This window comes from Sitodiplosis mosellana, unplaced genomic scaffold (assembly GCF_009176505.1).
Source record: "Sitodiplosis mosellana isolate CC-2019 unplaced genomic scaffold, AAFC_SMos_1.0 Smas_scaffold_6181, whole genome shotgun sequence".
Classification (NCBI taxonomy): Eukaryota; Metazoa; Arthropoda; class Insecta; order Diptera; family Cecidomyiidae; genus Sitodiplosis; species Sitodiplosis mosellana.
This window is the reverse complement of record NW_022601422.1, coordinates 4,469,067-4,481,384: the sequence shown is the minus strand read 5'-3', so window position 1 is coordinate 4,481,384 and position 12,318 is coordinate 4,469,067. Positions and strand designations below refer to the sequence as shown.

Below are 12,318 nucleotides of genomic sequence, written 5' to 3'. Positions count from 1 at the left end.
TGACACAAAATATGCCATCGTAAGCATTTAAATGAGAATACTTTCGATCAACCTGCTGAATGCCGATGCTTCTGCTGCTACGGCGACTGATGCTGTGATGCCATGATGGGCCCATTTCACATTTATATAAATAATGTTATCATTCAGAGATATAAAAAAAGACGTACCGACTTGCCTTTTGCACATGCAATAAAAACCTCGACGTCGGTTCACTCCATGATAATAGGTCGTCCATGATTGACCATCATTTTCGATCAATTCAAATGATTTTTGTAATATTTCGATTCCAAAAACCATGAGCAATACCTAAAAAGTAATCGCCGATAAATATGAAGTGGGATACGTTTTGAAATGGAATTTCTTAGGAAAATCAGCTCGTTGATCAACTAAAATATGACCAGGATTTAATAGTGTTGAAATTTATGTGCACATGTTACGCCGAGGAACAGAGACGAAAGTGTGGATTCAAAGGCAGATTTCGATATCATATCGTATCATATCGTTCGCTTCAAGCTTTAAGAGCTCAATAGGATGCCACAATATTAATGAAGAGACGACTTTAAGATTGGGCAACACAATCAATTATTATCAATCGATTAAAATGAGTTATTGAATTTTTGTAAATTGTCTTAAGAAAAACTAATTTTTTTTTTCTTTTGTAATGTACGAACTTCTGTACCACGAAACTCAAATAAAAAAGATTTAAATTCGTTTTCTTTGAAAAGATCGAATTTCTTCATCTTTGAACTGAATGAACTCTTCTCAAACCTTAAAGTGAATAGAAAATAATTAATCGCGAACGGATCTTGTCTGATTGATGGCTAAAATTATCGTTTGGCCAATCGGCACATTGTCGTTGACACTATCATTTGGCTGAGCACGATATGGCCGTATGAATGAATTGAACGGCAGCGTGAATGGTGAACAATTGAAGTTGTTGGAAAATGAAAAAAAAAGAAAATGCTGCAAACTGAAGAGCTGCCGCTGAAATTGGCATGAGTGAGGAAGATCAAAGAGTGGTACGTCTTTGTAACGCTGAGAGTATTTTTTACGGTGATAAGAGCACGGTGTAGTTGTTTCTGTCGGTTCGCACACGTACATTGTGCTGCCGAGTACTAGGTCAGGCGTTTGCGTTTCATATAAAATGTTCGGCACCGAGTAAATTTTGCGTCATTCATGTGTTGGACTTGCTAGCGAGATGGTAACGTTATTATAGCATACACCGAAGAAAGAGGTACATTTCATGTGAGAGAGTACGCATATATACACCATACAATAAACTTGAAATTATTAATTTTTTTTTTTTTGTTCTGTTCGGTCAACATATAAGTCTGAGTGCGTCCGTTGAACAGTCGTTTTTCATTTTCCCTCAAAAATTTCATTGTATATGGCCATTTTCAATTGTTTTAATTTGTTTTTTTCTTTCATTTTTTTATGTTATCCGTCGTAAAAAAACCACATTTTGTTTTCAAGTCAATGGCAACGCATTTTGTATAGAGCATAAAGAAGTGTTAATTGTTGAACCATTTGCATGCATTGTGCTATACCTCGGATCCAAAGATAAACGTACAAAACACGAGCAGTGAACGATTAGTAGACAAACTGACAACATACATACACGGTGTACAGATTAAATACGAAATTCGCAATGATTTGGTGCATAAAAAAACGTTAAATAATTTTTTTGGAGAAAAAACAATTAGTTGTTGCTTACGATAAATATTGAAGGAGAAGAATAAAATTAGTTTTAGCAAGTAAAACCAGTATAAAAATACGGAGTAGTTGCGGTATTTGGAAAGCAGTAGCCGAATAAAACGCATCGACATGATTATATCACAGAGAACATTTGTTTTATTGATATTGTTTGGCGTGACGAATGTGCGGTGTGAGTCGACAAAATCAGGTGAGCATTGATTTTTATTCCATTGGTTTTCCTTTTTCGGCCATTCCTTCAAACTTCAAATCCAAACTAAACCAAAAATCAATCTAATTGACGTACATTTGTGGTATACATTGAGCAAATTTGAATATTGGCGAATAAACTGATTGTTTTGTTCTGATTTCGATGTGATCACCGATCAAAAGTTTTTTTTTTTTTTTTGATTCAAAACCACAAAAGAATGCGCTGAAATTGGTTTAAATTTGGGAATTTCTTCTTCATTCAATTGCTGTGAATAGAAGGTGTAAGCATTGAAAGAAGAAAAAAAAAGTTATTCAACAAAAAAGAATTCAGCCGACAAATCAAATCATGAGCTAAGAAACCCAAATAATGACATGACAAAGGCCAAAATAACAGTGTAGAAAAGAAGAAAAATGACCTCAATTCGCACATAAATTTTAATTGAAATGTTTCATAACTGCACCCAAAAACAGAAAAATTAAAATGAAGACGGAGACGACGACGACGACGACGATGGCATGTGTGCTGAATTGAGACATGCTCGTCTGCTTGGCATGTCGGTTCTTTTTTGTTATTTTTGTTGGTTTACCTTGGCTTCCTCAGCCACTTCTATACTCGAGCTCATTTAAATTGTGTGCTCAAAAATTGAATTTAAGTTAGGAAGATGTTTACCTTTATACACATTTTACACACAAGCTATTCACGGTGACGTATAAGAAACGAGAAAAAAAAAACAGCATTACATTCAGCCTATGGCATATTATAGAATAGAAATTGGGTGGCTTACATAAGATTGACCATGATGAAAACGTGAAAAATTAACAGTACCATTTAGTGGCTTCTTCTTCGTGCCTTTTTGTTTCTGTCTCGTTCATTACGATGCGGTTTAACGTGATGCAATTTTTATAGTTGCAATAAAAACCATCAATAATCTATCGTTACTCAATTGATTCCGGTCATGACATTGAACTTTATATCTGCACAATGCACACACCACACAACTGGTTCCTTGGCATCGGCACAAAACTCTTAGAACATGGTACAACAATTACAACGTCGGAAAAAAGGCAAACACAAATTACATCGGCATGATGCTCACTTTTCAGAGGTGTTCCCCGAAACAATAAATCAAACTGAAAACTACTGTTAACGGCCTCAGCGAAGCATTAAGATGGTGTGTGTGTGTGTGTGTGCGTTTGTTCAAACCGTGTAAAAGCCGGCGATATTTTCTGCGCCAAAACCAACAATACCGAAACATAGCTATGATAATACCATGAATTCACCGTCGATTTCAGGCGATTCAACTTTCTTGTGGCAAGAGGAAACCGAGCGATTTGGTCAAACGTGCAAATGGTGTTTAATTGGTTTGGTGCAAAAGCGATCGAAACTCAATTAATAAACAAACAGATATAAATATTGAATTTGTTCGATTGGGGGAATGGTACAGAGAGAGAGAGAGAGAGAGAGAGAGAGAGAGAGAGTCTCTAACTCTCGGTTAGAGAGCGATGGCTAGATCATGGAATGCGTGAAAAAATTCGCGGACACGCGATTCAAAATCGGCACGGAAGTATAACGATTAACTGATTATTTCTCGTGGATAGACACGGCGCGTGAAAGTGAAATTGTTACGGTGAACAGCGAATAAAAAAACATGGAAACACCAAGTGCATGTTAATGATGGATAATGAAACTGACTTTGGTTTTGAAGAGCGAACAGAAAACAACAAAAAAATTGATGTATAATACAGCAGAACGAAATCGATGTCAAAACGGCAATGCCGATGAGTGATTTTCTTTTTTTTTCTTTTTGTCACTGGTGCGAATCAACCGGAATGTGATACGCCAAAAGAACATGGATCACATTTATGTTGAACAAGATGATCGCTTTGCTGCATTTTGGCGATATGCATTCCCATTCGCAATGGTAATTTTGAATTTGAAATGCCCGTGATTTTGGTATTTTAGAATGATGCCAAGCAGCAGCGGCAGCCGCAACAGTGTTCAATATCAGTGATTAAAATAGCCTTTCGCTATTTACTCATAAATGGGCTGCTGATTAAGAGCAAGAAAAATAATTTTAGATGTTTAAAGCGGCCACAACCAAACAAGATCAACTCGAGTGCCGATGGAAAACAGGAAATACATTTGTCGTATCCACAGTTGAATACAGTCTGATTTCTCTAGAAATCTAGCGATGCCATCACGCTCGCAATACTCTTCGGCTCTGGCGAATGGTAGAAACAAGTCGCCGATGAAATTCTTTCTCGATATGAATTTCATTTTACTGCACAAACACGCGCGCTCGCGCTCACATCGAGCAATGCAAAGTGAAATTATGTGTATCATACACACCACAAATATTGAACCAGATGATACAGAGTGAAATAAATCAAAGAAATCAAAAACAGCATCAACAATGCGTTCAATTCTATGCAAAAAAAAAACCAAAACCGAAAACACAATGAAAATGACTGATTGGCGTGCATGTCGATTGAATTAGCATAGGAATCGTGTTATTATTTGTGCATATTTGCTTTTCGTCTGTGTATGCGGCATTTTCACTAAAAAGGGAATTGAATAATATATAGTTCAGACACACGTGAGATGTGTTGCATGGCAATTGTTTGCCATGTTTGCACATCGAAATAAGACAAAGAAACAGAACGATACAAATTTTTGATGAATTGAACATCACACAATGTTGCATGTATCTCCATTTGATTCGATTTCAGTTTGAATTTCTATGAACATTATTAATCAGTTGCTGCTGCACTCATTCATTAGGTGTTTCGCTGCTGCACCATGCGATTATGATACGTGATAGGACGCTACGTTTAAAATAAAACTGAATCATGCGTGTACTGAAGATCAAGACCGCAGCTCAGACTCAAGCCAACAAACACACACGTACACACGTGCACACATGGTCCGAGAGAGTAAAACAAGTCCACACAACAGTTGAGAAAATGTTGAACGCAACTAACCAAACCAATTAAAATGGTGTACACACATTTTTTAACTGGCCGACTTGAACATCTCGTTTGTTTTTTTAAACATTGGCACAGAAATTCACGGCATTTCTTCTCCTTCTTCTTTTTCTCTTTTCATTTCTTTTCATTTGATATCGTTATTATGGGTATTTTTACGCTTGTTCTTTATTTCGTCTACGATATCGAACGAACAACGAAATAAAACAAGCGATGTATACGCGCGAGCGCGAATACAATCTGCACCGATTTTAACCGGTAGAGATCTGTATTAATTTTCACTTTAAATTAAATCTATCACACAAACCAAACAAGATTTGTTTAATGTGCGAACAAAGGAAATACTCAGAACCAGCAAACAACCACAATTAACAATTGCGATTGCGAGAGAGAGAGTGTGTGTGTGTATGTGTGTGTGTGTGTGTGAGGCAGATAGAGAGAGAGAAAAATGAAAAGAAAACAAATTCCGATAACCACTTGTCTGGAAACAGGAATATGCCATTTGGTCACGCAGTCCCAACTCGAATCGATCCAAATCGCAATCAAACGCTGATCAAATGAAAGTGTTCCAATTTTTCTCGCTTCCAAAATACGAACACATTTTTCTTTATGAAATTAGTAAAATTTTCTACTTATGACACATTCCTGTGTTCAATTCATTCATTTATTAATTCATTCATTCGGTCGGTCGGTAGATTGTCTCATTTCTATTGGCGAAATGCGAGCAATTGCGATCGGTCGTCACATTTGGTTTTGTTTTCTCTTTTCCCATATGCATAACTGCGCGTAGCCCGAATTAATTCATTGCTTCGCACAAAATGTTCAAACACTGATTTATCAAAGCACCGTCCTATAATAAGTATTCATGTCAAATATTGTTAATGCCAAAATGATGTTATGAATAGATGTCGATAGCGTGTCGTTGACTTTCTTTTGAAAACAACTAAAAACACAAGAAGAATAAACAAATTTCAAGAACTCGAATTTCACCGGCAAATTCACCAATGTGAATGTGCCACCCAATTTTCATGATTCCAGACAAACAATTTCTTCTTTCATTACCCCCCCCCCCCACACACATATATATATATATATATATATTCAATGACAATCAAAAACCCATCGCGTATGCCATGTACTGCGTACACTTTCGAATGTAAACACAATTGGCTATACATATCATTATCATTGAGACACACGATATTGGCGTTCTTATTCGCCAAAGAACACAGATGATGTAGGTTAAATCCATACGGCTACGTCCCAAAATATACGGGAGAATAAAGAGAATGCATACTGGATGAACTGCACTAAAGAGAGTATCGAAAATGAAAATTCATGCACCTTATGTATACACTCGATGCTTTGAGTGAAGTAGCGAAATTTTGGGTCGAGTCTTATTTTGTTCTGTATTCTACAGTATTCTGCTGCTGTATTTTATTTGCAGTCAGGCTTTAATGCTGTTTGAAGTTTGGATTTTCCCCTTTAGATCGACATTTCATTCATCAGGTGTATGATCTTCAACCAAGGTTTAACCAAGATTTGTTTTTATCTTTTTCGTCCGTGATCCGTCTAACCGCAAGAATGGAAGGAATTGAGTTCTTTTGTCCATAAAATCCAAACTCAAAACTAATTTTTTCGAAATTTAGAAAAGTTTGGTCGTTTCAATCCGAAAAGGCGAGAGGAGTCATTCATTTGAAGTGTTAATCAGTGTACATCAATATCTGAGGAAATGAAGAAAAGGATCCAATTGGATACATTTGTTTGAATCAATTTTCTCTGTTTTTAAAAATCCCTAAAATCCAATATGATAAATATAATTTCGCACATGATAGCCCATGAAATATCGTAAATCAAAAGTTAATCATTGATTTTTCATTTTGTATTCAATTTTTCTCTCCCATTGCAGATGTGTTATCATATTTGAATGTGTTGGCCTGTACGATCAACCAGCAACCGTGGGAATGTGTTTATCAGCGTTCGGGTCGATTGTTCGATATCATAGATGATGCTCTAGTGGAAAAAGTGAACGAGCTAAAAGGTAAGAAGCACAAAGAATCGAAACGTTTAATTTGCAATTTTCAATTGCGGAATTTGAGGAAAGTGAAGCGGTGGCTGCGAGCAGCAGTGGCAATTGTAGAAATATAGGAAAATGACACACAAAAAAATGTAAATCGCAGCATAATCAATGCAATGGGAAATGGCGATGAAATGAAAAGTTTCACGAAGAGAGACACGGTCACCGTATAAATTGCTGGTGCACTGTGTTTCAATATCAGGTCATGAGATGAACTGAATGTTTGAAATCGTTAGCGATGAGGCGAAGAAGCAACAACGACGGCGACGACGAAAAAAGTGAAGGCAAAACAACATTTTATATCCTCAATTTGCAACATTGCTGTGTGTGAAGATGGGAATATCGCGACTTTCGTTTGGAAAACGCAAAATCACAAAACATTCACTAACCTGCATTTTCCGACAAAGCGAAAAATTACGGTACAGCATACCGTGCTGAATTTTTTTTTTTTTCAAACCACTGTCTTTCAAAAATATCAAAATGTCATCGCTTCTTCGCCAAAGTTGAAGTTCATTGAACAATGCACACACATAAGCACACAGTGTGGCAATGGGTTCGGGTCTGGTTCGAGAATTGCCAAGCTCACATATCGCGATGTTTTGCTAGCAAATAATTCAATGGCACAACGAATCGTGGAGATACGGAAAAAACATATCGAAATCAAATGCATACGAATGCCATCAAGTCAAGCCGAGTTGTCTGTGTTTTTTTTTTGTTTTCCTATCTAAATAGCTAACGAATCGTGTCCAACTAAACCAATATCACAAGCAAAGAGACATTTCACTTTTGCACCATGATTTACCGAGTCGTTATTTGTTTGGAGTGCCTCCGTTGAGACACGGCATTTACCCATCTTCCCTTGATGAGCGGACGAGCGCGCGAGCGCGATCAAACCAAAAACAGCCGCAACATCAACAGCAACAGCATCAGCATTAGAACCATGAAGTAGTAAAGAAGGCGAATAGCCGCAGAGAGAAGCGATCAAGCATCGCAATAAATATTTAGGATAACAAGCGCAGAAAAACAATTGAACAAACATAAATTTTCAGTAAACATCCGAAGACATTATACCGTGCTATCAATTCCACGATGCTGGATGCGCGCGCGTTGGTATAAACAAAGGCTTTCACCTTTGGCAAATCAAATGGAAGAAGAAAAATAAACACACAAATACTTTCTGTTTGCTCATGATTACGACCAGTGTATATGGTTGTTGTGCTATTGATGTTGTTTTTTCTATCTTTGTTTTTAATTTTCCGTAACGAAAACGGTAGTGAGCCACAAATCTAGCATAATTTTGTTCAGTGGGTTAGCATTTGGTTTGCATTGCGCATATCAAGCACAATTGAAGAGCTTCTTCTTCTCATTGTTAATGCATCAATTATTGGTGCAGAGTTTATCGTTTCGATCGGTGTCTGTGTTTGTTGTGGCACAATAATCATATGCCTCCAACCATGAAACGGATCGAAATCGTGCATACTTATGAGAAATTTTCATCTAATTTTTCGCCTCATTTAAATTTCGCCACTTTCTTTGCGCACAGCTAGACACGACTAGATCGACGGCCGCCAGCTATGGATGCACTTCCGTCTTCCCCATGAAATGAAAATTAAATTACCAAACTCAATTGCCAACTCATTACATATACATTGTGTTAAAAGAGCATACCGCTCTTCCTCCGAAATCTCTGGCACCTGTTTCATTTGAATTTTGCCGGGGCGATTTACTAGCACGATGTACGTTTAGCCAACAGTCATTTAACCAATTCGAGCTGCAATCAAGTTGAATTCTTACGATTCGAGAAATTGTTGGCTGAAACGATTTACATTGATTCGAGGAAACAATGCTGCTCGCTTGACAACTATGACAACAAGAAAACAAAGAAAACCGAACCCAAAAATGACATGCCGAAGATCACTGATGAAGTGGTACAAATTTAGCACCGCGCGCACGCGGATGGAAAGGTGCGAGCGCGTGTGCGCTCGCTCATTCATGCTCTCGGCCAACGAGAAAAAATCGAAACGATTCCCTCTTAGCATAGCCGTTGTTTCAATGTTGTGTAGCCCATGCACATGCACATGCAAACTGTAAACATTGTGAAATCGAAGATGGTTCACATAATTGACATTTATTTAAAAATCGTGATAAAGATGTAGCTCGCCGGTTGAACGAGCGCGAATACGAGCGCGCATGTGTGTGCATTCATTTGAAATCGATTTCAACCAATATCTAGCATACATGCGATGCTCAGGCATCCATGATTTGTACTACACATCACAACGAAACACGCGATTTTCTTCTCGAATCTCGTTTCTCTTCATCTTGGCACATAGCCACATTGCCTATTCATGATTCCGAATATGGAAAAAAAAGTAGACAGAGAGACAGAGGGACAGAGGGAATAGGAATGAGCAACAAAAATCCAAAAACATATTGAGGGGAAAACAATACGTATAAGTGACCAATTTTGTAGTGATGCATCGTTTCATATTTGCACATGTATCGGTTGCCATTAATGTAAATCACACATGGAATTAAGATTCTTTCGTCCGATCGCCTCTCTCGCAGATAGACACACATACACACATACGCTTTCAATGGGGAACAAACGTGCACACGGCATTGCCATTGAATGTGCAGCGGCGATAATCGATTTTGACGATCATTAAAATGACAAACAATAATATGTGACGGATATATCCACACCGCTATTTCACTGCTCACTTACTCGACGTTGGCATCACGTGATGCATTTTTTTCCTTTTTCATCATCATCACGGAATTTTTATCCATGCTTTTTTCCGTTTTGGAAATCACGCAATTTTAGGAAATATCTTCTTTTTCGATTGCAAAATCGAACACAAACACACATCTTGTGCGGGTTTGAACCGTGAGAGATGCTGTTAGATGATGACCTAGTTGACAGCGATATCATTTGCATAGTTCTTCTCGAATGTTCGATTGCATGGCACATGGTGCCGAGCTATCTTCCGAACAGGTCATGCATATGTTTGTATACGAAATGGCACACATCCATAGTCGGAGTTGAAATAGACCGGACAACACCTCATGGACTGTGCCATGGGATAATAAAAATAACAGCTAACTGTCACTAATGCAAACGGGCAAAAAATCTGGTTTCAAATCAAGTAAATTATTGCAATCTTCGTGATAGCTGAAGAAAGAGGTGGAAAAAAAAAACCCAACAAAAACAAACCGTGTGGCTTGACACACGGTTGAGATCTATTTTTCTCTATTTATTATAAAGTGAGTCAAATGGAAATTGGCTGCTGGCGTGAAGTTATGATATCATAATATGATATATAGGTGTCTTTTTTTATCAGCATAACGACTGTTCTGAACGAAAACACGCCGCCGCCACTATGTTTTTGTTGTGACTGCCGCTGCTTCCGTTGCACCGATTTGCGCGAATGAAAATTAATAACTCACAGTGCAGCAGCAACAACAATAAAAAAGGCAAGAAAAAATAACTTGCTAAACGGTCACATTTTTTTTTGCGCGCATTTATAACACATTCTTTTGTTCTTTAGTTCGTAAGTTATATAAAGAAACTTTCTCTGGGAGAAAGAAACAACAACGTCAACCGAGAAACCATATGAAGAACGACTAAACCAGAAAGAAGTTTAAAAACAAAGAACAACAAGAGAACATAATGTACACATGCAACCAGACGCAACCGCATGTGTATTTACATTGTAGCTGATGTTTAATTGAATCTAGATTATCATTGCCGTACACAACATCGTTCACACCACAAAGCAAATTAATCAGTTTATTGTCTTTGATTTGTGTTTTTTTCCCATATTTCCCGCTAAATTCTAACACCGTACGGCGGTTATGTGAATGAATTCGTGCAGCAAGAGAACGCGCATGCACACGCGCTCACCTTGTTAGAAGAGCCACTTTTCTTCGTTTTGCTTAAAAACAAACACACAATACAATCGGCGATGTTTTTTTAGCAACACACTACGATTTATGCGATCAATGAAATTGTATACAATAAGAAAAAAAAAACAAATAATACAAATGAGATTAAAAAGCCGAGCAAGGCCAATTTATTTACTTTCCCATTCGCAGCACCCGTGCTAATGTTTTTTTTTTTGCAGAATTTCTATAATTGTACACACTGAAGTTGAATGAATTTGACCTGATAATATTGAACTTTATTGTGTTACAGCTGAAGCCGATGTCGAGTTCGCATCGAAGTTGAACGCGCGTGGTATGAGCGATACGGAAATTTCTGGGCTGGAGAAACCGTCCACAATGCTCTCATCTCTCGAAGACTACATGCGAAGTGTGTTCAAAAGGTATGTATGTGTGTGCGTGTGTGTGTGTGGTGTGTCGATTTTGCACCGGATACGATCCACGATTTGAATCGAATTTGATTCGGGATTTTGAACGTTCGGGGATTTTATCGTTGCAGCGTTTCACCACATGCAGTGAGCGAGGATTCGGAGGAGGGCCGAAAAATGAAGGACAAAAAAAAGAAGAAGAAAAAGAAGCCCGAGGTGGTCGAGGTGATCCAATATCAGAAGCCAGACATTTATCAGCTCGTCGATGAAATTCCAGACGTAACACACGGTCACGGTGGACACTTTGGACATGGTGGTCATCATGGCATGATGGCTCACATTGGAGGCGGATTACATAAGAAAAAATACGGTAGAAGCATTGGAGGTTTGTTTGGGCGGTGTCAGGCATCCGCTATTCTTTTTGGCTTTGGTTCTTGATGCAGACGAATTGAGGTGTGTTCAAAGTCCTTGTTGATTTTAACAATCGAAATTTGTCTGCATTCGCACTGGAAAGTGGCAAACAACGCAACAGGTTTGTCACTCGGATACAAACAAATTCTAATGAGAGAGACATTTCGTCCGATCAACATTTTTTTCTGTTTTACTGCAATTGATTCGGTTGTCTCTCCATTGATTGACGTTTGTATCGCATACATATCAAATATGGGTATGTACACCGAAACACACACGCAATAACTATCTCATAACTTTCCTTCTTCAAATTTCTGGCGGAATGCCGTTTGTTTTGTTCTTCTTTTTTTTTTTTTGGAAAACTGCAAGGAAAATCTACGCAATTTCTTTGCATTTTTCATGCATTTCAATGAGTTTGTTTTTGATTTTATTTTTGATGACTACTTTTTTTGTTTCTTCTGAAAATCTCTTACTCGACCATTCCACACCAAGTGTAACAAAAATTGCAGATGACCTCTCCGATTTCGCTCAAACTTGGTGTATAAACTTCTTATGGCCAAAAACTCGCAAAGCCAAAAAATTAGGGTGACCTTCCCCACCTGATGAAAAGTTAGGGTGACCCAAATATTG

The 12,318-nt window shown here is 37.8% G+C and overlaps 2 protein-coding genes across 4 annotated transcripts in view; both read left to right on the top strand.

The window, feature by feature from the left end:
- The window catches only part of LOC129576258 (probable 28S ribosomal protein S16, mitochondrial), a 78,814-nt gene that overhangs the window by 7,010 nt on the left and 59,486 nt on the right, over window positions 1-12,318 (top strand). The gene's annotated exons all lie outside the window — the stretch shown is intronic.
- The window catches only part of LOC129576256 (uncharacterized), a 14,548-nt gene continuing 3,693 nt past the window's right edge, over window positions 1,464-12,318 (top strand). For 2 of the 3 annotated variants that reach the window (XM_055460973.1, XM_055460972.1), the window contains exons 1-4: window positions 1,464-1,903; window positions 6,797-6,928; window positions 11,163-11,292; window positions 11,409-11,662. In XM_055460973.1, the coding sequence (XP_055316948.1) occupies window positions 1,825-1,903; window positions 6,797-6,928; window positions 11,163-11,292; window positions 11,409-11,662 (595 nt within the window). In that variant the 5' untranslated portion in view covers window positions 1,464-1,824. The remainder of the gene's footprint in view (window positions 1,904-6,796; window positions 6,929-11,162; window positions 11,293-11,408; window positions 11,663-12,318) is intronic. The other variant, XM_055460974.1, reaches the window with a different exon arrangement.